The 24867-nt window shown below is 45.8% G+C and overlaps 1 protein-coding gene and 1 pseudogene across 2 annotated transcripts in view; one reads left to right on the top strand and one right to left on the bottom strand.

Annotated features, from left to right (window-relative positions):
• Window positions 1–1964: 1964 nt before the first annotated feature.
• LOC139005527 (glyceraldehyde-3-phosphate dehydrogenase-like) lies at window positions 1965–2933 on the bottom strand (annotated as a pseudogene).
• An 8184-nt stretch (window positions 2934–11117) lies between these two features.
• The window catches only part of ACVR1B (activin A receptor type 1B), a 35848-nt gene continuing 22098 nt past the window's right edge, over window positions 11118–24867 (top strand). For both annotated transcript variants that reach the window (XR_011470827.1, XM_070410193.1), the window contains exon 1: window positions 11118–11217. Coding sequence is in view for 1 of the 2 variants with exons in the window: in XM_070410193.1 (XP_070266294.1) it covers window positions 11127–11217 (91 nt within the window). In the remaining variant the exon portion in view is untranslated. The remainder of the gene's footprint in view (window positions 11218–24867) is intronic.

Raw genomic sequence — 24867 nt, 5'->3', positions numbered from 1 at the left:
AAGAGAAGGTAAAAGCAGGATCAGGCCAGACTGGGTCAGGCCAGCAGCGGTTAACAGCTAACAGCGCAGGTCCCCGCCAGCTCTGTAGCTGGCTCCGATAACCTGGCTCCCAGACACCCAGTCGGCCCCAGGCTCAGGTTGCTCAGCCCCCGCCCCCTCGGGGTTGGCAGCATTCTCCACCAGGTTTTCGCAAAGTGCTGGGGTCTTAAAATAGCATAAAGGCACACACACTCAGACGCTAGTGTCAATTCCTGTACCACAGAATGATCAGAAAGGAGGGGGAGTGGGGGGGGGAGAGAACTGCAGGGCATCTTCCTGAGCAGAGAGCAGTGTGAGTGTGAGGACACTGTGAGGACAGGTTGAAGACAGGGGTGGGCACTTAGTGTGAGGAAGGGGATGGAGGAACAGGCAGGAGAAAACTCCCAGAGGGCAAGAACTAAGAACTTCATTCGAACTATTCCCAGGGCCTAGCCCAGTGCCTGGCACATAGACATCCCATACATGTTCCAGGGTAAAGAAATGATGGCTGGACACGTGGGTTTGCTAGGACATAAAATGATAGCAATATAGTTCAAGTTCAAATAGCAAAATTAGAAATGGGTATCCCAAAGTTAGAAGATTCTATCAATCAATAAGTATTTACTGAATGTCATGAGGGAAACGGAAGTGGTGGGGATTGTGATCTGTCTGGGAAGAAGACATGAACACACCCAATAGATGGGGGATGGGGGGGGTGGGGTGGCTTCCTGGAGGAAACAGACCCGAGCTCCTTCTGAAGGCAGGGAAGAGTTCCTTGAGCTGGTGTTCTCGCCACGGCTCCTAATCTATAAGACAAACACACTCAAACCAGTGGAAGTGAAAAGAGGATTTCCTGGAAAGACGCATGGAAATCTCAAAGAAATGTACTGTGGAAAATACAGCCAAATCTCAAGGGATGGGAAAAGGCAGAGGGCTGGGTATGTGCTGAGGACTGTTACTGAGGGCGAGGCTGGAGGGCATGTGTGCACACACGCCTACCAGCAGGCATACCTGGGTAATCTCTCTCCCTCCCCGGCCCCCCTTCTCCCTGCCTCTGCCCCCTCTCTTCTCCTGGCTCTCCCTGCTCCCACATGGCCCAACATGGCTTCCAGGCACTCCTCTGTGGCACCCACCACCATCTAAGTAACTTGGTTTCTATGCCTCGTTAGTTCAAATGCTCATGAAAGAGCAGTTGATTAGCTCGGCCAGTTTATTTTATTGCTTTCCCTTGGTTCAGATGCCCAACCCTGGTGCAGTCATCTGTGGCCAGAGGGCAGACTGTGCACTCACCTAGGAGAACGGGGTGTAGGCAGGTGAGAGCCATACACTCTTGTCATCCAGATATGAAAGAGGGAGCAGGGACTCTCCAGGCACGGGAAGACTATGAACTGAACGAGGAGGACGTGTGTATGTGTGTGTGTATGTGTGTGTGTGTGTGTGTGTGTGAGAGAGAGAGAGAGAGAGAGAGAGAGAGAGAGAGAGAGAGAAAGCCAGGACAATAGGGGAGCTGTCAGGGCTAGAATTAGCTGGTGAGCTTGGCCAAGTTTTCTAAAATCTCTCTATGTCTCAGTTCCTTATCTCTACAACGGGTGAATAGTAGTACCTCTCTTATGGGCTTGTTGTGAAAAGTAAATGAATAACCTACGTAAAGCTCTCAGGAGAGTAAATGGTCCATCTCTGCACACTATTTTTATGTGTAGGGGAAATATTCTGGATGGATATCATGTAGAGGTCTTCTTTTTATGGGGGGGACACAGTGAACTTAATTGATAGTGGTGCATGGCAATGTAGGGCTTCCTAAACCCCTCTCCTTCTTCAGGGGTCTGGGATGGGACCTGTGGGGGTCAGGAGATTCTCGGTGTGTTGGGGGATCGATCTGGAGCAAGGACTCTCCAGCAGCTGAGAACCTCTCTTCCTCTCGCTGGGGCTGGTGGTCCAGGGGGCTCTCACTCCTTGGAGGCCTTGTGGACCATAAGGTTCACTACCCTGTTGCTGTAGCCAAATTCATTGTCATACCAGCAAACGAGCTTGACAAAGTGGTCATTGAGGGCAATGCCAGACCCAGCCTTGAAGGTGGAGGAGTGGGTTTCACTGTTAAAGTTGCAGGAGACAACCTGGTCCTAAGGATGACCCAGGATGTCCTTGCCGGGGCCCTCTGACACCTGCTTCATTACCTTTTTGATGTCATTGATTGGTCAGCTTTCTCCAGGCAGTAGGTCAGATCCAAACCCGACACGTTAAGGGTGGGGACATAGAAGCCCAAGCCTGTGAGCTCCCATTTAGCTCAGGAACGACCTTGCCCACAGCCTTGGCAGCACCAGTAGAAGCAGGGATGATGTTCTGGACAGCCCCTTGGCCATCATGTCACTGCTTCCCAGAGGGGCCACCCTCTGGGTGGGTCATGTATCCCCCCATGATGCCAAAGTTGTGGATGACCTTGGCCAGGGAGGCCAAGCAGTTGGTGGTGACAATCTTGAGGGAGTTATCACACTTGTCATGGTTCACACCCATCACAAACATGGGGGCATCTGCAGAAGCGCAGAGATGATGGTCCTCTTGGCTCCTCCACACATTTCTGGTGCTGCTACTGGAGCCCCAGCCTTCTTCAAGGTAATGACGACACCAGTGGACTCCACGATATATTCAGCACCAACATCACCCCATTTGATGTTGGTGGAATTTCACTCCTGGGAGATGGAGATGGACTTTCCTTTGATGACAGGCTTCCTGGTCTCAGCCTTGACTGTGCCTTTGAACTTGCCATGAGTAGAATCATACTGGAACATGTAGACCATGTAGTTAGGGTCAATGAAAGGGTCATTGGTGGCAACAAAATCAACTTTGCCAGAGTTAAAAGCAGCCCTTGTGGCCAGGTGCCCAATAAGGCCAAATCCGTTCACTCTGACCTTCACCATCGTGCCTCAGGGCTGTGGCTGGCACTGTGCAGGAAGACGCAGCTGTCTGTCAAACAGGAGGAACAGAGAGCTTCATGGAGAGGTCTTGATGGCCAGTTTTGGATCTTCCTGTACAAGTCACTATCTTCTCTGAACTTCAGGTTCTCTCTCCATAAAAACAATGGGATCAAACGAAATACTTTCTAAAATCTGCTCCAGATTTAGGATGCATTCATTTGGCTGGGTGTTATGGGTCCATGGGGAGCCTGTGTGTTTTCAAGAAGTTAGACGACAAAATGAAAGGGACCTTCTCGGAACACAGTTATGCGAGGTGTGCCTGGTAACTGCAGGGAGGCATGGCCAGGGGGTAGGGCCGTGGTAGCAGTAGCAGTACCAGAAATGTGTGGTATGAGACTCTGGACTGTGGCTTCACTGAGGGCCTGGAGAAGAGGGGAGCCAGATAGGCAAAAGCTCAGAGATCCACAACAAAAGGAGAATAACCAGGAGAGCCATCCTGCTTGGCCGCTGGGCATGCTGGGATAGAAACTGAAGTATGAATCATCAAGGCTGAGGGCACCAGACCTGTTTACCGAGGAGGCACTGGGGTAGAACAAGGTCAGTGTGAGGGTTAAAGAAAAGAAAGAAGGCTTGCCTCTAAAATCACGCAATGGCCTCTGGAGCAGAAAGTGAACAAGAAAGGCCTCGGGAGGGTTTTCTTCAAGATGGAACAGCTCAGCCCCATCCCGAGAGACCACTGAGAACAGACGGCATGCTGCTGACCACATCAAGTCCCTGATGCTGACTAGGGCTTTGGGCTTCTTGGGCCAGTAACAGTCCCTCTAACCAGCTTCCCATCCTCAGCCACTAGACACATCAAGTTCAAGTTCCTTCCATGGCCTAAGCGGCCCTCCCTCTGCTTCCTTCAACTTCCTGGCCCATCTGCTCTCCCACCAGCCCCTACACCTCACCTCCTACCCCTTCAGCCTCCAAATATCTCCTTTTCTGGTCCCACCCTGGGTTGCTGGCCATTTCCAGAGGAAATTGAACCATCAAAGAAAGAGGCATGTCATGACCTTTACTCTCTGTTTTGCAACCCTAGCCTAATGCCAGCTTGGCAATCACTTCCTGCTTTTCTAAGTCTCTGGACACCACTCCATGCTCCACAGTGGCTTTTACAAATTCTCACCACTCTCTTAGAGCACACCCACCATACATGCCATCCTGCCTCCTGACCATATTGTCACAAAGCAGATGGCCACGACTGAAAACATCCAAGCGACCCTCTCATGCCTAAAAAACTTCTTTGTTCACCTCTTTCCTCAAGCCTCCAAGAGGCTAATGTTCTCCTCCAGGCCATAGCTACTCCCTGTACCTCTGGGTCTTGATCCTGTGCCCTCATCAACCCTGGGTTCTGGTATCATCGCTTACTCCTTCTTCCTGTGTCTTTGAGCAACTCTTCGCTCCTTTATAATGATCTGCGTTGCAGTCTCTCCTTCTTAGGAAAGCAACAAAACAAAGGAAATACCTCTGTGATCTTGTGTCCTGGAAATCCCCTTTTCTCTCTTTCTCTTGTCTAGTTTAGAAATCTGTACTTTTAAAAGACTTTTATTTTTATTTTTTAAAATATATTTTATTGATTTTTTTACAGAGAGGAAGGGAGAGAGATAGAGAGTTAGAAACATCGATCAGCTGCCTCCTGCACATCTCCTACTGGGGATGTGCCCGCAACCCAAGTACATGCCCTTGACCGGAATCGAACCCGGGACCTTTCAGTCCGCAGGCCAACGCTCTATCCATTGAGCCAAACCGGTTTTGGCTAGAAATCTGTACTTTTAAGTTGGGTTATTTAGTCTATTTATATTTATTATAATCATGGATATATTTGAATTTATTTTCACCATCTTATTTTGTGCTTTCCTTTCCTTTCTTGCCTCCTTTTGGATTATTTTTATCTCATTCTATTTCCTTCCTTCTCTCACCCTGGGAGTTTTCCTTCTATTAGTCAGTATCTGACAATTGACAAAGTATACATAATTCATACACAACTTATACATTTCAATTAAGCTCTAACTTTTAAAAGATATTTTCTCTGGGCACACAATTCTAAATTGACTGTTATTTATTTGTTTATTTTTTGGGATTTAACTATGCAGATTATATTTCTTGGAATTTTGCCTGTGAGGATTCCTTGTAGTCCGAGTTGAAGATGGGTTCCTCTGAAGAGGATTTGCTCTTCTTCCTTCCAGGTCCTACCAAGGAGCACCACCAGCCCAGGATCACTTGAATCTAAATAGAGTGTAGTTTTTCAAACCACCCAGGTAGGGTGAATGTGGAATAAAATTAAATCATGAAGGCCAACTGGGGGTTATGAATCCTCAATGAAGATCCCCCCCCCCCTCCCCATTCTCACTCAGAGTCAAGATCCAGGTCAGGCAACTTCCCTTCCAGTCTTCTGGAAGAGTGTTCCTAGTTCATTGGTCACATTGAGGGTATTATCACCCTTTGTGGGTCACAGCTTTGTGCGGACGGTCACTTATTAGACTGCCCACTTTGGGCAGACCTAGGTTTTGTGTCTTGTCCCCTGTATCCAGCTCGCCTTAGAAAACCAAGGTTCAGCCCTTGCTGATTTGGCTCATTGGATAGAGTATTGGCCTGGGTTCGATTCTGGTCAAGGGCACATGCCCGGGGTGCAAGCTTGATCCTCAGTGTGGGGCGTGCAGGAGGCAGCTGATCCATGATTTTCTCTCATCATTGATGTTTCCAGCTTTCTCTCCCTCTCTGAAATCAATAACGTATATTTAAAAAAAAAAAATCAAAAAAAAATAAATAAATAACGAGAATCAAAGTTCAAGTTCACCTGGTATCCAAATGTTCTCAAGGGGAAAGCCAGCTTTGGTGTTCTGCTCTCCTATCTTTGTTCCTTAGTTTTGACTTGAGTGTTCTCACTTTCTAGCTGGTTTATCAAGCATTTTGAGTTGTTTCTTCAGCAGGAAGAACGTGGTCTATCATTCTGAAGAAAACCCAAATCTCCCCTTCCCATCACAGCCAAGTTCTTTTAAAGAATAGAGGACCTTCTGTCTTTTGAAGGCTTCACCTTTCATTCACATGTAGCCCCTGAAGATAGGCCTCCACACAAATTTCCAGTGAACCTGCTCAGGTAAACATGACCAATGGGCTTCAAGTTATCAAATCCTAGACACACTTTGTTCCTCATCTTACTTGAACCCTTCTCAACATTAGATACTGCTGATCTCTTGAAACCCTCTCCTGCCTTGGTTCCTATTCTTTTCAGGTTCTCTTCTATTTCTCTGGTGGTTCCTTCTCTGTCTACTTTCTTCCTGTAGTTTTGATGTACTTCTAGAATTCTCTCACTGCCTCCCTCCCCCCACCCCAAGTTGTTGAATAGGTGTTATATGCTACTGACTTCCAAATCCATATCTCCATGGCTCCAGGTACCTTCAGGAGGCCTCAATGCCCAGTGGGAGAGCTCAACATCTTCCCCCAACCTGCTCTTGCGAATCTGCTAAACGGAGCCACCAAGCAGCCGGGCAAGTCAGGTTACCCTGGAGTCATTTGGGGCCACCCTCATTTCCTCCTCATGTCTCATATCCAATCACTCTTGCAGTTTCTACCTCTTTAAAACCTCTTGAACCTATTTCTCTTTCCCATTTCAATTGCTGCGGCCTTGGGTCAGGCCCTCCTATCTTGTCTGGGCTACTGGAATTGCCTCTGGTTTCCTTTCTCCAACCATCTGCACAAAGTTCAAGTTCATTTGGATCAGCAAAGTAGTCTTTCTAAAACACAGATATGGTCACTTTCCCTCCTTGCTTAGAACCCTTCTAGTGTTCTGGAGAATAGTGTACTTCCAAGTGTAAATCCATGTCTGTCTGTCTCTGCAACACCACCTTCGGCTCCCCCACCATCCTTCTTCACTCTGCACTCCCTGGGTGTGCTGCCATGCTGCTCACCGTTCCCTTAAATGCCAGGCAATTTCATTGCAGTGTCTTGCTCATTCTGCTCCCTGTGCCAGGAACCATCTCCTGCCTTCCCTTGCCCCATACAAGCCTGTCTATCTAGGAAACATTCTTTTATCTTCCAAGAGTCGGCTGTATCATGGCCTGTTCCTGAAACCCTTCCCGCCTCCTCAGCCTGTCCCTACAGAGTTTAATATCATCATGCCTTCCTAACTGCCCTCACTCACCCTTTTTAGGTGTATGCTATAACACATTGTTCTTATTGGTTTTTAGAGAGAGGAAGGGAGAGAGAGAGAGAGAGAGAGAGAGAGAGAGAGAGAAGAAACATCAAACATCGATGTGGGAGAAAAACATCGATTGGTTACCTCTTGTACATGCCCCAACCAGGGACGAACCTGCAACCCAGGTATGTGCCCTGGCTGGGAATCGGACCCCAACCCTCCAGTGCATGGGATGTTCCAACCAACTGAGTCACAACAGCCAGGGCAACACTTTGTTGCTTTTTTTAAAATGCATATTTTACTAGATTGCAAGTTCCATGGGGGGCAAGAACTTACTATGTTTATATGTTGTGCCTTGGATACTATGTGTTTAATAAGTGTTTGTAGAATGGATGACTGAAGATCCCCCTTCTTGGGATGAATAACGCTGCTCATTTGCGCACCAAGGCAAACTGTGCCGAATTCCCCAAGAGGTGGGGTGTCTTGATTTGCTGTAAGCAAGAAGGCAGCTGTAGCACCAGGTGGTCTCGTCAGAGGAGCCCAGGGAGGAGGACTTTTTCCTGGAAAGGGGAATCCTGGCAGCTCTGGGAATCTCTGCCAAAGGGACAGAGCAGGGCTGACGAGGAGTTCATAGCCTGTGATATGGGTCCCGCCCTAAAGTCAAAGAGGCTGACAGAAATGCACACTTTGCTGAGGCCTCAAGGGTGGTAAGAGAGCCAGGCTGCAGCAGGGAGCACAGACTGTCCCCATGCAGCTTGGGACCTAAAAGGCAGGGCAGATGCATCACCTAGGACATCTCTGGCTTGAGCGGATGCCTCAAACTCTCAGGAATAGGGTGTGAAGGATATTCCTAACCTCCCTCCCTCCCCCACCCCATCAAGTCGAATTCCCCACCTTCAGCTGGCTCTTGAAGATCAGTCGCTGAAAAAAAGCATGAGATGCTTCAGTGTTGAAGAAGGACAGGACCAGCAGGCTGTGGCTTCGACACTTAATTATAATGTGAGCCTGGGCAAGTCACTTACCTTGCTTAGGTCTCAGTTGCCTCGCCCATAAACTGAACACACCCTGACATGCCTCAACCACTTCACAGGATTATAGTAAAGGCCAAATCGTCACTGTAAGAATAGCCATTCCTTTTATATCCCTTCCTATGCATCAGACACTCTGCTAGGCGCTATGCAATGTCTTCAGCCATCCTCACCACTCCTCTATGAGGTAGAACTATTATCAGCTCCATTTTACAGACAAGTGAACCGAGGGTTAGGGAGGTGAAATGTCTTGCTAGCAAGTGGGCTGAGTGAGGTGGCGTTCGATCTGGAGACCCGGTGGTCTGGTTGCCTGGGCTGTATATTCAGGTATGCGGCTGACCTTGCGGCTTAGGAGCAGAGCGACCGGACCGCAGGGCCCCCCTGGGACTCTTGGTCTTGCGGCCACAGTGGCAGCACTTAGTGAGGTGTAGGCAAGAACAGTCCCTTCCCCTGGGACTCAGAGACGTGTCCCTGAGGGCTCAGCATTCCCTTCCCAACCACAGAGGTTGGTCCACGTACTGTATTGAATAATGGCCCCTGAAATTCATGTCCACCCAGAACCTGTGAATATGAACATACTGGGAAGTAGGATATTTGCATATGTAATCAAGTTAAAATTACTTCAACTCCTACTGGATTAGGGTGGGCCCTAATTCAGTGCCTGATGTCTCTATAGGAAGAGAGAAATTTGGATAGAGATACACACACAGAGGGAAGACGACCATAGGAAGACGAAGGCAGAGATTGAAGTTATGCTTCCACAGCCCAGGATTGGGGAAGAACACCAAGGATTGTGGGAACCACCAGCAACTAGAAGAGACCAGGCATGGTTCTCCCCTAGAGCCTTCCAGGGGAACATGGGCCTGCTGACACCCTGGTTTCAGATTTCTAGCCTCCAGAACTGGGAGAGAATACATTTCTGTTATTTTAAGCTCTCCAGTTTGTGGTGTTAGAGCAGCCCCAGGAAACTAACACAGTCCCCTAGTGCTGTGCCCACCACAGCTGGGAGCCCTAGGGTGTGGGTGGAGCAGAGTTTGGGAGACCAGTTTAATGGACTAGAAAAGGGAGGTGCCTATTGCGGGGGGAGGGGGGATAGGGAGCAGAGGGGTGAAGGAGAGCAGTATAAAAATAAGGTGTTTACTCATCTAGCTACACTGACCCATTTGTAGACAGTGCCTCTGCATGACTTTGCATGTGTGTGTGTGTGGGGCGGGGGGGGGGGGGGGGGTAGTGGGGGGGATGTGTCTACAGTCTTGTTTTTTTTCTGGGGAGAATGGGGCTTCGTCAGGTAGGTGCCAACTTACAAAGTGAGGACTTCATTTGAGAAACTCCTCCTTTTACCCTTTGGTCACCGTTTCCAACCCTAGATCCTAGATGATAATACTGGACTTAGAGAGGTAAAATACTTGCCCAAGTTGTCAATTGGTAAGAAAAGGAGAATTCAGATCCATAATTTTGGCTTTTTTTTTTTTTTTACAATCTCAAGCCAAAGAAAGTAAACTCTTTTCAGAAAGATATAGGCGATTTTATCTTTTATAAGCATTTTCCCTGAATTTGAAAGTAACACTTGTTTATTTGTAAAAGATTTAGAAAATACTGAAATGTTTAAAGAAAAAGTAAAAAATTATTCTGGCAATGACTACTGATAATATCCGTCTGGTCCTTTTCTACGCAGATATATATTATAATAAAATTAGAATAATACTGTAAACAGCTTTGTGTGTTTTTTTAATCCTCACCCCAGGATATATAAGAGGTCACCAAAAATGTATACATACTTTTATAACTGATAACTCAATTTTGAAAGTGAACTGTATGTTAATAAACACTGACTTTATAATCAAAGCATGTATCATTTTGGGGGACATCCTGTATTTCCATTGATTTGAGAGAAGGGGGAGAGAGGAATGGGTTGCCTTCTTAGGGGTCCTGACCCTGACCAGGGATGGAACCGGAAACCTAGGTATGTGCTCTGATTGGAATCGAACCCTCAATCCTCCCCTCCCCCCAACCAACTGAGCCACCTGGCAAGGCAACATCTTTGTATTTTGCTTTTTAATTTAACATGATCTCATTTATCATCATTATCATTCATTTAACATTTTCTCACTTCATGGCTTTTTATAACCATACTTTTTAATTACTAAATAATACTCCATCCTATGGATGGGCCATAATTGTTTTGTCTTCTATAATTGCCTAGTTAAGTTACTAGCCTTTTACAGCGATAAACATGCAACGGTTAAAACTTTTCATAAGCATTTATTCTGTATTATTTCCTGAAGGCAGATAGGGGATATACCGGGCCAACAGGTATGAGTATTTTAAGGCATTATATACATAAATATAATGCCAGATTGTTTACCCAAAAGGTCCTACCGAGGAGCCGCATGTGAGTGCCCCTCCAGCACCCTCACCGAGGTTGAGCACTAACTATCATTAAAAAGCCTTGGAATGTGCTAAAAAGGGGCATCCCATCATCGATCACACAGGTTGCCGGGCGCCCCAGAGGATTGCAGGGCGGAGACCAGTGAGCAGACGGCGGCGACGATCCTGCTGGGACAGGAGGCTAGGCAGTGGGGTGAAGGCGACCAGAAAACGCAGGGGACTCGCGGGGCAGTGGACGCGGGGGAGGAGGCTGTGCCGATAAGATAACTGCGCTGGGTGGGGTGCAGGGGCGGGCGGAAGCTGCGCGTTCCCCCGGCTTCCTCCTCGCCGCACTCTTACCGGCTGGTGGGGGGACCGAGGGGCGCACCCCTCCCACCCCTTTAACAGGGACACTCCCCTTTAAGGCGGGCGCCCGCGCGCACCCGGCCCCGCCCTTCGGGTGCGCGCGCGGCGGCGGCGGCGCCGGCTCCGCCGGGAGCGCACGTGCCGGCGCCGGGCGGAGGAGCGGGAGGCGGGAGCGGGGCCGCGGGAGGAGGGGAGGCGCCGGGGGCGCGCGCGCGCGCTGGGCGCTGCTGGGCTGCGGCGGCGGCGGCGGCGGTTACTATGGCGGAGTCGGCCGGAGCCTCCTCATTCTTCCCCCTCGTCGTCCTCCTGCTCGCCGGCAGCAGCGGGTCCGGGCCCCGGGGAATCCAGGGTGAGTCCGGGGGCGGGGGGCGGGGGCCGGGATGGAGAGGGCCGGGCGAGGGCGAGGCCTCGCGCCGCGGCGCCCGGGCTCCAGCGCGCCCCTTCCCCACGCGCACAATATGGCCGGGCGGGGGGCGCGGAGGAGTCGGGGTGACCCCAGTGGCTCCTCCTGACCCCCTAGGCTCGGCCGCCCAGCCTCGACCGAGCTCACGCCGGGCCCCTGAGGACTCGAGCCCTCCTACAGGCGGAGCTGGATTCGGGGAGCTCTCGGGGGTTGTGCTCCAAGCACCCCTATATATTTCATAAAGGGAGTGCGGGCTTCTTTCCAAAGATGTGGGGATCATGTTTTTGCCCCTCGGCTTGTCCAGGGGCGGGGGTCTTGGTTTCCTCTCCCCAGGTGCTCTTAGGGGGATGCCCTTTCTCCCGCCAAGATTGTGGGGCTGCGGCGGGAGGGTCTTTGCTTCCCGAGGTATCCAGACGCGGGGAGCCCTGGCGCACCTCCGAGGGCAGGGGAAGGGGTCTCTAACCTTCCCTGCCGACCCTGTACGCGGGGCATCCCTTCGCCTCCCTCTGCTCCCTCCCTCATGTTCCGAGCAAGGGAGTCACATTTCCCCTTCGCGCAGCCCCTGGAGTTCAGTGGGGCACCCCCCCCCCCCCAAATACACACGCCCTATGGGAGCTCTTTGGAGGAAGTGGGACGACCAGGCCCCTCCGCCCGGGAGGAGTTTGCCTTCGGAGTCTCTCTAACCCTAGGAGACCTGGTTCCCGAATGGTTAATCTTCATCTAGGTGTGTTTGCTTTCTACCTCGCCTCCCCCACCCCACCCCACCCCAGGGGGCCCATTCAATTGCTCACTTGGTGGACGCCTTTCAGGTGAAATCCCGGAACCCGCCTCCAACCCTCAAGATGATTTAAAGATCCCACCATTGGACCCGCTCCGCGGCCCTGGGTCAGTCCTTATTTGCCTTCCCACACGACCCCTCACCCCCCGCCCGCACACACCCCTCACCTTCCAACGCCCACAGCCTTTGGCTCCCCGCCCCACCCCCACCCTCCCAGCTAGAGAGGTGGGTACCTTTCTGTGCCACCTTCCACCGGGTGTGTTATTGATGAGGCTTTGTGGGGCTGAGAAGAGCAGATGAAACCCTCAAATACTTCATTTAAGAGAGTTGTCTCCGATGTGTTTTGGCACGGGGGTAGCAGATGAAGGTTATATTTGGCAGTTATATTGAAGTGATTATTGACCCGCAGATGGATCTGGGAGAGTCTGTCAGGACTGTATATGCTCTGATGTACAAAGCCTGCTGCTTTGACTTCTCAGCAGCCCCTCGCCTTTCAGCAGTGGGAGATGAAGTGTGTGTTCTGTGGCTCTCCTCTCTCCACTCCAGATAATGATTCTCAGGTGGTTCGGGCGCCTTGAATACACCAGACAATCAGGAAAGGACCTCATCCCACTTTGGAGTGTCAGAAACAAGTTCATTGTCTCCAGCTCCCATATTTGTTCCCAGTGGTGCTGCCTGTGCAAGTGGGGTCTTTGTTCAGTGGCTAATACTTCTGTTCAGCACCTGGCGCGTGTTCCTGGGTCTCGGTGCGCTGTGCTCGGTGATATGCCGTGGTTCTGATAACACAGGGAAGGTGTATGCACGCAGCCTGACATTTAAGATCATGGTTTTCGTGAATAATGTTTTCTGGGCCTTCTTGTGGGCCATGTTTTTGGAAAGTGTAACATCATGTTATTTCTCTACTGGGGTAGTAAATAAGGAGACTTGGGCTTCAGGTTTGTCATCTGATATGTGTATGAATAAATCTTTAAATTCCTTCCATAGGAATTTTTATCCAGTCCCTGCTGTATGCAGGATTTTTAACAGCCGTTTCCCTGTTAACTTGGTGTAGTGTCTGTGGGGCTTTTCTTGTGAGCTTAGTTAAGAATGTTTAATTGATAATCCAACTGGTTCTGAATGGGGCAGAGTTCATTTTATTTTTTTGTAACCTTCCTAAATGGGTGTTTGTTGGGGTGAGATGGGTGGTCAAAATAGGGAATTAGTTTCTTTTTTTGGTAAATTGGAAATTGGGTTGTGTGTCCAGCAAACATTCTCGAAGGCCTTTAAACTTCTTGGCCAGACACTACAGTTTTTTCCGGGACACAGCTAGTTGCCAATAGTGCATGCTACAGAGACCACTGTTGCAAAAGGCTTAAAGTAAAACGTCAGTTCTGGGAAAATAGAGGCTGATGATAACAAGAAGTTGATTGCTTTCCTCCCCTGCACTTCCTCTGTCGAGCTTCCCTAGGTGGGCTGGCGGAGCCGCCGAGCCCCAGCCCTGCTGCCTGCTGCCTGGGCATGACATGAGGACAGCAAGGGAGAGGTGTTTCTTTTAATTAGTGAACTAGTAAAAGGCCAGTGATAAGGCGAATGACTTCCAGGTTATATATAAACAGCATCCATTTGATAGGTGTACCAAGTTTTAAGGCCTCTCTTTGGAATTTTCACACTAGTATTTAAAAATGTAAAATTGCATTAGTAACAGAAGACACTCATTTCTTAAGAAGAAAGCAATAATGGCAGCAGTTGAGCTTCTGATAGGAACATTTTGAGTTTCTTTGAACAGACTGAAAATCTCCTTTCAGGCCAAGTCTTGTAACTTCATTCAGTGGACGTGGTTTTGAAGTACAGTTGAAAGTGAACTCTTGGAGAGAGGAAGGGAATCTCTGATTAGTTTTGTTAAAAGCTCCTGGAACAGATGTGATTGAAACATAATAAAATGGCTACTCTGGTTAAAGGTTAGAGCCAGAGGGAGGGGAGGAGGCTGGTTTTCAGCCCCACAACGTGGTTCCCTTACAGGCTGTCCTTGAATAAGTCACCGAGCCTTACTGTGACTGCCTCAGTTCTCCCTCTGTAAAGTAAGGAGACAGTCTGTGTCACTCTTATTGGGACATTTGTGAGACTGACTGACCGATAGCCAGTTGGCTGGGTAGTATTTTTAGACACAGTTTCTGACTTCAGTGAACAAGCAAAGTTGCGTTACTTTTTATGTTATGGGGCAGAGTAACATGCTGTCGGGATTGACAGAAGAGCCACCGCGTCACAGTGTGGTTAATTTCTTCTTATTGGTGCATTTTTGTAGGTGAGTCAGATTTCTGTCTTTTGACGGGCTCTTCCATCGCAGACCCGGCAGCATACCTGTGCTCATCAAAAGCAGTCTGGAGGGAGTGACCTGCTTTAGGCTTTATTGGTTTGGCAACGTTTTAATTCTTACGCAACTCTGGGTATGTTTATGGCACTATGTAAATGTTACATAAGAACATGGAGGCTGCGAGGTGGCCAGCATGGTGCCTGTGAACACAGGAAGGTGAGGCTTCATCCTAAAGGACCTTGGGAACCTGCAATCAGTGCAGAAGAAGCGGCACTTCATTTCCCTCTAGAAACCTTTTTAGTTGATTGTGCCTTTCAGGTGGACTGCTGTGTTATAAATAGGTTTATTCTCCACTGGTGAGCTAATTGTAACCTTGCTACCAAAATATGAATCAGAAGGCGAGGAGAGGAGACGCGCTGCTGCTTTCAGCAGGTCCTGTGGAAGCCGCTTGTTGCATTTTGGAACATGAGTTGAATTGCGTTGCAGTCTGTTCTCATAATAACTCAGGAGTACAGGGTGTTGAGGTGGAATGGAATTCTCAGTTCATGATGCTTTAGGTCTTTCTTTTTGAAGGTTAAATTAGAATACTGAAGTGGCTCTTTTGTTTTAATTTTGAAATCCTTATTGTTTACTGTTCAGTTTTTGCTCAGAGCAGCAGTGAACATTAATTCTGGAATCCCGCCTCCTTGTCTTGAATTCTTGTGTTATTTGTCTGTTACAGTAGGGGTTGATGTCAGGGGGTCTTATCTCATTTTCCTCTCTGTATATTTGCAATGAAAATCCTAGAGTCCTCTTTCTCACCAACCCTGCTGCTGCTGGAAGCGCTGCAGGCATCCGGAGCCCATCAGTTCCGCCTAGACTGGGGTTGCTGAAACCTCTTATGGAATCAGCTGCTCAGACCTGACAGTCCCCCACAGTCTTCTAACTTGCATGCTCTCACTCTGCAGGCACTGCTTCCTGGCCAGGTTCGAATACCTACTCATGGTTTTTGCTCACCTCAGTTTCTCACACATGGTTTAACCTGAGCTTGGGTTCCAGAGGCACCATCTCAGCCCTTGTGTGATCTCTCTGCCTCTGGCTTCTCTATCAGGGATAAAAGCAGCACCAGGGGAAACTGCTACTGCAGAGTGTATCTTTCTGTCCCTTGCTCTGTAGAGTTGCCAGAATTTAGTTGTGAAGTTTCCATCCCAGGTGATCTCACCTGCTGTCTGGGTTTCAGATGGTGCTACTTCTGGCAGCTTGGGGGTTCTCTCTCTCTCTCTCTCTCCCTCTCCCTCCCTCCCTCTCCCTCCCTCTCTCTCCCTCTCCACGTAGTCTTTTTTTCCCCCTCTCTTTCTCTCTCTTTCTCCACTTAGTCTTAAGCCTGCATTTGTCTTGCTAAATATGTTAAATTTAACATAATAAAAGTAACTACTTCACCCTTTATAGCAGTGGTTCTCAACCTTCCTAATGCCGGCGATCCTTTAATATAGTTCCTCATGTTGTGGTGACCCCCAACCATAAAATTATTTTCATTGCTACTTCATAACTATAATTTTGCTACTGTTATGAATTGTAATGTAAATATCTGATATGCAGGATGTATTTTCATTGTTCGTGACCCACAGGTTGAGAACCGCTGCTTTATAGTATCAATCATCCCTAATATTTACACAGTTACACACAGGAGAATTCTTTATTCATTCAGATGGGTATGTGCCTGGAATGGTTCTTGGTATGAGGAAATAACAGAGAACAAGATGGACAAAGATCCATAAATCCCTGATTGTCATGGAATTTACAACTGCAGTGGCTTAGACTGAAAATAAAGAAGTAAACACAGTGATCAGTTGTGAGTGCTGTGAAGAAACTAAACCAGGATGCTGTGTTAGAGGGTGCTGGGAGCTGCCCTTTCACATTAACCTCAACTCTGTAAAATGGGGTGATTGCACTCATCTCCTTATTTGTGGTAGTTATGTTCTATAAAGTCAACTGGAATACTGGATTATCAAATACGGAACCGTTGCTCCCAGGGGAAACAGAGGGTTAGGTTCCTGTGAGCAGCTAGTCACAGCATTACATCAGCCAATCAGTGCATCACCTTGTCTTCTGCGTATTTCTGTTTAAGACACCTTGTTTAACATACATTGTTGATTATTAAATATTGAACTCAAGGCCAATAGCACTATAACGCATGCCCGAACAAAGCTTTTCTAACGTATGCATTTTCTCTGTAAGGCACATCATGTTCTTAGCATTTCAGCACTACTCTTGAAGGCCATTTTAAACTGAAATCACCAACAAAACCTCAGAAAGGCAAAAAGCACTGCACTAAATAGACCATGAAAGGCCACATACTTACAGTGTAAGAGCTGAAACAGGCAGAGCGCCGCCTGTCCACCTCAGCTGGGACATGTGCGTTGGGTGTTCATACTGCCATGCACATGTTCAGATTTTTCACCCCTCAGTGCATGTCCACAAATGACTGTGAGAGCATCGAGACTTTTGATTTGGGGGTTACAAGTAAATTTTAGCAATTAGGCTGATTCACAAATACAGAATCTATGATTGATTAGGATCAACTGTATTTTGTTAAAGCTGTTCAAATAATTGTGGGTGAGAGAAAATTATATGGACATTCAAGGACTTCTACTAAATGGTTTCATTGAACCAGGATTTTTATATATATAGTTAGAAGTCCCATTTTCAGCCTGTAAATAAGTTAAACACACACACACACACACACACACACAGAGGGAGAGAGAGAACTGTGGTGTCTAAAGATTCTTTTAACACGTTTATTGAGCACCTACCATATTCCAAACACTATTGTCTACAGTAAACAAAAAGAGACAAAAATGCCTTTCTTCATGAAGCTTACCTTCCTGGCAGGTGAGATAGTCAATAAAGAAATAAAATATTTCTACAGCCCACCCTTTACCTCCCACCCCCCAAGATTCCCAGCCTTGCACACACCTCTTCCAGTTATTCAGTCAAACATGAATGTAGGTACTACTGTGAAGGGATTTTGTAGATGTAATTAAGGTCCCTAAATGGTTGATCTTCGTATAGGGCAGTGTTTCTCAACCTTGGCTGCACATTAGAATCACCTGGGAATCTTTTTAAAATCCTGATTTCTGGGCCTCATTCTCCAGAAATTCTGTTTCTTTGTTATGGGGTGGGGTCACAACATTAGTAACAAACAGAATTTCCGGAGGATGAGGCCCAGAAATCAGGATTTTAAAAAGATTCCCAGGTGATTCTAATGTGCAGGCAAGGTTGAGAACCACTGGTCTAGGGAGACTGTTATGGTAGACAGAACCTAATCAAGCTAGCGAGCCCTTTGAAAGAGAATTTTCTCAGCTGATTGCAAAAGAGGAAGGCAGAGATACTCCAGCTGGCTTGAAAGAAAATAAACATCTGTACATGAACTGCCCACGGGGCCACGGAGGCCAGGAACCGCAGGCCGACTCTAGGGGCTGAGATGGTCCCTGGCTGTCAGCGTGGGGGAAATGGGAATCTCAGCCCTTGTGCACAAGGCAGTGGGGTTTGCCAACAACCAGTGAACTTGAAAGATGCTTGAGACCTGGTACTCGCCATCCCATCGCTGGACCTTGTATGTATAAAGTACTTTGACCACATGTGGCTTTCATCTACTGCCTGTTGCCTTTTCCTAGCTATTTGTGAGTGTTTGGACGTGCTTTGGCTATAGTGTTTTTTAGGTGAATGTGTTGTACACACACACACAGGGTGGGGCAAAAGTAGGTTTACAGTTATGAGTATGCGGAACACAGTTTATTCTTGTATTATCACTTATTAATTATTGTATTATTTTTAAGTAAGTATTTGTGGTGAACCCACCTTGCCCCAAATCTTCATTTATTATCTTGGTATATGTTTGTGTATTACATTTTACAATTGTAGTAGGTAAGATTGACTCAGATTCGATCAGTGTTCGTTTCTAATATCCAGACTAAGCTGAAAGAGAGGGATACTGAGGAAAGAATCTGTCTTTGCCCTTTAGAAGTTTATACACAAATTGACTTTTTGTCTGCTTGTTGGAGCAACCACAAAATTACGAAGAGTTCATACCCTTATTGACTGGATGACAGTAGTAATAAAAGCTTCTGACTGACTGAATGTTTACTGCATGCTCAAGTGTTGAGCGGAGGCACTCTTGTCCCCATTTCACCTAGGAAACAGCTGGGGCATACAGAGGTTAGGCCAGTGATTCCCAAAGTGGGCGCTACCGCCCCCTGGTGGGCGCTGCAGCGATCCAGGGGGGCGGTGATGGCCACAGTTGCATTTGTTTTAACTTTTTTTGTATTACCTTTCTATTCTGAGTTCAATAAATAGTTTCATAATTTCAAACTTCAATGTTTCTAATTTACACCTTTCTTTACTATATTTTACGAAAAAGGTAGAAACATTAATACATATATCTTTCTGTTTAATTGCTATTAAAATTTTATTTATTTATTTATTTTTTATATATTTTATTGATTTTTCACAGAGAGGAAGGGAGAGGGATAGAGAGTTAGAAACATCGATGAGAGAAACATCGATCAGCTGCCTCCTGCACACCCCCCACTGGGGATGTGCCCGCAACCCAGGTACATGCCCTTGACCGGAATCGAACCTGGGACCTTTCAGTCCACAGGCCGACGCTCTATCCACTGAGCCAAACCGGTTTTGGCTGCTATTAAAATTTTTTAAAAAATTAATTTCCAGGGGGCACTGAGTAATATTTTTTCTGGAAAGGGGGCGGTAGGCCAAATAAGTTTGGGAACCACTGGGTTAGGCCATGGGCCGCGCGAGGCCCGCCTGACTCCAAAGCATGTGCCCTAAATACTGTACTATATACTATGATGCCTACTCAAGTAATTTTCTAACCAGCCTCTGCCTCCAGTCTCCCACTTTTCCTCCATCCCAGGACTGACTTTAACTTGGGAAAATACACCTTCTGCATCTGATGTTTCTACTGTTTTTATGTGGCCTCCAGGGTCAATGCCAGACCCCTTAGCCTGGCATCACAGTCCGTCCAGTCTGGCCTAGTCTCTTACTGCCCCGTCTGTGGCTGGAACCTTGATATTGTTGCATCTGTCCATTCACTGTGGACCTAACATGTCTTGTGCCTTTTTTGGCCTTAGCCTTCTTTTAGCCAAAATCCAGCATCCTGCAATGTAGACTTTCTTTGTCCTCCTGTCTCCCCGGTCAATGATCCCATCCTCTCTGCTTTTACTCTTTGGTCCTTATTGGTAGTACGGAGGTTTTTAGTTGTCTGCTCCTCCCATTCTCCCACCCTCCAGCCCCCAAAAATTGATGTTAGAAACTGGCTTATTCTTCTTTACATGGCTTTGTCCTGTCAGAGCCTTGCATACTTTTTTAAAAAATATATATTTTATTGAATTTTTTACAGAGAGGAAGGGAGAGGGATAGAGAGTTAGAAACATTGATGCGAGAGAAACATCGATCGGCTGCCTCCTGCACACTCCCTACTGGGGATGCGCCCGCAACCAAGGTACATGCCCTTGACCGGAATTGAACCTGGGACCCTTGAGTCCGCAGGCCGAGGCTCTATCCACTGAGCCAAACCGGTTAGGGCAACATACTTTAAGTATGCAATAAATTTGCTTATTTCTGTCCTCTCAGCAAAATCCTAGGTAAATAATTCCAATTTTGACCTGCTATAATTTTATCATCTCCTGTATATGCAGTTTTTATCCCAGATACTCAAAAATATCACAGACATTTTGTGAGTTACTTGGAATGTCATAATATCTCTTCTACCTCACCTCTTTTATCTCCATTTATTCTACCACCTATTTTATTCCAGCCAAATTAACTTGATTTCAACCTCATTAGTTTTATTCTCAGCCCTGGCTGAATTTTTTTCTTCTATTTCATTGTCTTAGATGCCTGAAACCATTCCTATCCTTTTTCTTACTCAAAACTGATGTACACCATCTCCTTTCCACTCATCCATAGTATCGTAAATAGATCAGGAAACAAATTCAAAATATCACCATAAATATCCTCCCTGCCCTAATGAGCCACAAATATGTCTACTTATGTACAACAAAGAAAGAAAACAGTGTTTTTGCATGTTCATTGTAAACTGTTAGTAAAACCAAGTTACTAGTAGATAGTTTAAATATGGTGGCTGAGTCTGCAACATTGGACATGCTCCATCGTAATGATGCCACTCAGTCTGGTTTTACCTTGACATTCTCCCAAACAGCAGGTGGGCCCTTGCTGGATGTTCAGGTCTTTACTGTCAGCCATAAATTAAGTTGCATTGACAGGTCTCTTTACCATAAACATCAAACATCTCTTTTGAGCGAGAACAAAGCTTTCATTCTCTAGACCTGAGGCTTAGGGGTGAACTTGTTGAAACAGCTCTCCAAGTAGAATGTCAGAAAGGCAGTTTGTAGAATACATAGAGTGTGAAGCTGGCTTTTCAAACACCTTTCTCTCATGCAAACTCCATTCCTAGACCTTTTCCCAGATTGGAATTAAATAGCTAGCTTATCAAGTGTCTTATTGTTAAATCTGGGGTTTTTTTCCCTCCTCATATAAATAGCTTCCTTTATGAAGTCAGTTACGTTTTTTCATAAGTGCTTTTACCAGTACATTTTGTGTGTTTTTTAGGTACCACCAACTACACATATGAAATTTGACTTTATTATGGCTCTTGGGAGCTTGAGAGGTTTTGTTTTACAATCACCTTGTGAAAGGTGAAGGTGTAACTTGGGTCTTTTTTACCAATAACATCTGATCACTTTACTGCAAGATTTTTCTACTTCGGTTAGTTATAGCTTTGGCTGCTGGTGCAATGTCAGTGCCCCATTATTGCCCCCCCTACACTTCCCCTTTTCAGGAAAACCTACCTCTATTTTGTGACAGTTTACTGCCAGACACCACCTTCTTTAAAAAAAATAACATTAAAAATTTTTTTGATTGATCTTACAGAGGAAGGGGAGTGGGGGAGAGAGAGATAGATATAGAAACATCGATGGGTTGCCTCCCGTATGCTACCCCACACACCCAGACCAGGGATCGAATTTGCAACATGGGTATGTGTCCTGACTGGGAATTGAACCTGCCACCTTTAGTGTATGGAATGATGCTCCATTCAACTGAGCCACACCAGCCAGGCAATACCTCCATTTTAAAATATATATATATTTTTATTGATTTCAGAGAAGAAGGGAGAGGGAGAGGGAGATAGAAACATCAATGATGAGAATCACTGATGAGCTGCCTCCTGCATACTCCCTACTGGAGATCAAGTCCGAAACCCAGGCATGTGCCCTGACCAGGAATTGAACCGTGACCTCCTGGTTCATAGGTTGACACTTAACCATTGAGCCATGCCGGCCAGGCAACATCTGAATTTTTAAATTAAGGATTTTCATAAACACATTGGCTGTTGTCTAGATCAATAATTACTGTAGCCCTAGCCAGTTTGGCCCAGTAGATAGGACCTGTGGACTGAAGGGTCCTGGGTTGTCAAAGGGGTGGTGGTGGGGGCGGGGGTGGTGGTGGTGGTGGTGGATTAATTTGCTTTCTGGATATTTAATATAAATGGAATCATACAAAGTGCTACTTCTTTCACTTAACATAATGGTTTTTAAAAGTTTATCTACATTGTAGTATATGTCAATAACTTATTTTTGTAGCTGAATAATATTCCATTGTATGAATATGCCATATTTTGTTCACCCATTCATTATTTGATGGGCATTTGGGTTGTTTCTACCTTTTAATTATTGTGAATAGTGCTGTTATGAACATTTGTGTACAAATTTTTGTGTGAACACTTGTTTTTAATCTTTTGAATATACTATACCTAGGAGTAGAATTACTGGGTTATATGGTAATTCAGTGTTTAACTTATCGAGGAACCATCGAACTGTTTCCACAGCAATGTTTGAGGTTTCAGTTTCTCTGGGTCTTCACCAGTGCTTGCTGTTTTCCTTTTTCATTTCCTTTTGGCCTTCGTAGTAGGTATGAAGTGATATCTTATTGTGGTTTTTATTTGCATTTGAATTTGAAATTCTTTTGTATTTGAGATCTTGTTGAACATCTTTTCGTGAGCTTGTTGACCATTTGTATATTTTATTTGAAGAAATGTCTGTTCAGGTTCTTTGCCCATTTTTTTAAAAATTGTTTTTTGTTATTGAGTTGTAAGAGTTCTTTGTGTATTCTATATACTAGAGTCTAGTATATACTAGAGTCTTGTAACTAGACCATTATTAGACATATGATTTCTTTTCACCCTCGTAATATTTGTTATCCTTTGGTACGCAGAAGTGTTTAATTTTTATGAAGGCCAGTTTATCTATTTTTGTTTTGTTGCTTGTGCTTTTGGTGTGATATCTAAGAGACCATTACCAAATACAAAATCAAGAAGATTTGCCCCTGTTTTCTTTTTTAAGTTGTAGAATATAAGTTTCACTCTTATATATAGATTTTTAATTCATTTTGAGTTTTTGTCTATGGTGGAAGGTAGGGGTTCTATTTTTTTTTTTTTTTTGCATGTGGCTATCCAGTTGTCCAGCACCATTTGTTGAAGACTAGTCTTCCCCCCTGAAGGTTCTAGACATTCCTCTCAAAAATCCGTTGATCTTAGATGTATAGATTTGTTTCTCACAAGTCTATTTCATTGATTTATATGCCTATGCTTATGCCTGGAGTAAGTTTTGAAATCAGAAAGTGTGAGTCCTCCAACTTTATTTTTTAATTTTTCAAGATCACGTTGGCTGTTCAGTATCACAGAGTTGTGCAGAGTTGTGGTCTTTGTTCGATCCTAAGGAAGACATAGGGGCTTTGGATAAGGTCCTTGTAAGAATAATTAAAATGATCCTGGGTTGTGATAGGGTATTCCGATAGTTTGGCCTGTCTGATGGAAGAATGAAGGCTGAGAGGGACTTTCTGATCAACTTGTAAAAAGTGAAGAGTAAGGGCAGCACAGGCTGATCTGGGCACCAGATGTATTGGATACGCTAGAAGTAGGAGGTTGCCTGGTGAAGTTTGCAGTGGCAAGTTTAGTGTGCAGTGCTCCACACCAGAACTAATTTGATGAAACTTATCTCCAACAAGCACTTACCATAAGCTCCAAATCATAAATACTGTAGCTTTAAAACATTTTAGAACATCCACAAACCTTTATCTCCCAGGACAAACGTGCATGTTCTGCGGTATGCCTCTGACCTTTTGAGGTTTGTGCCACCCCCTATGCTCTCCTACACCTTGTCGCCTGGCGATATGGTCTCAGGCCTAATACTGGGTGAGTGGCATGAGTCTAGCCCTGAATGGTGGTTCTTAGGAACTGCCAGTGAACCACAGCCTCACCAGTGTCTTCCCAGTGTCTGCCAGTGGGTAATAGAGGGGACCGAACCAGCGTCCGGCCTGTGGTGAGGTTGTCTCGCTGGGACCTGGCTGTATTAGTGCCTCCGCAGCGTGCAGCTGGGCCGAATCTGCCCGAGCTGGGACTTGTCAGCCTTCATCAGCCTTCCTCAAAACACAGCCTCTCTCCCGAATCAAATTTGCATTTATTTCCTACCACAAACCACCTTCTAACCATACTTTGGAACCATGTTCAAATCCTGCCAAAGCGGTTTTGCCTTTTTAGTTCAGGTTTGACTAGCTTGTTAATAACCAAATTCTGTGCTAGTGGGAATTTTGTTCCGACCACTTTTTAACCTGTTTGTGTGTAGAATGATTTTGTTACTCCTCTGTGATTGGTTTTCCTAATTGTGTTATTTCAACTACGTAACTGTTAGATATGTGTTGTTTATATTCGCGTGTGTAGACTGATTTAACTTGATAAGTCAATATGAAACATTATAAAGGCTGTTATCATTAATCCAGATTTAGCTTTTCAAAGACATTAAAATTAGATTTGTGATTTATAGCAAATTTATAGTAAATTCAGATGTTTGTGTAATTTTATTATCACTTACTTTGTTTTAGTGAAAAATGAATATTTACAGAAGATTAGCCATAATGTCTGTCTTTAAAGTTCAGGATAAGGTATATAAGATTTAAAGCAGAACTCTCCAGTGTTGGATCAGTGAGGCAAACAATGTGGAATTTAGAAATAAACTGGATTCAAATTTCAGCTGGAGGATGTTAGAGGTCATCTAGTTCACTCTCTTCTTTCTGGTTAATCATGAGGAAAATGAGGTTCAGAGAGGTTAAATGACTTGCCCAATGCCACGCGACTCAGTTACTGGCAGAGCCGAGGCTCAAGCAGCAGTTCTTGCTGTGGTCTTGCTTTAACTTGCCACTCCCTAATTAATGGATAAAGAGACAAATGTTAAGTGTGTTTGAGTTTTACATTGAGAGTTAGGATTAAAATTTATTGAGCATCTACTTGTTAAGCACTTTTTAATTTCATTTCATTCTTACCTAGTCCTGTGACATAATTATTAACAGTTCCACTTTACAGAAACCAGGGTGCATGAAGGTTCCCAACTTGCTCAAGGTCATGTGATTAATATTAGAGCTGGTATTTGAGCCAGGTCTTTCTGACCTGTTTCCT

Source organism: Myotis yumanensis, unplaced genomic scaffold (genome assembly GCF_028538775.1).
Source record: "Myotis yumanensis isolate MYYU_CA2020_CCGP unplaced genomic scaffold, mMyoYum1.0.hap1 SCAF_3, whole genome shotgun sequence".
Classification (NCBI taxonomy): Eukaryota; Metazoa; Chordata; class Mammalia; order Chiroptera; family Vespertilionidae; genus Myotis; species Myotis yumanensis.
This window is presented reverse-complemented; position numbering and strand designations above follow the sequence as displayed.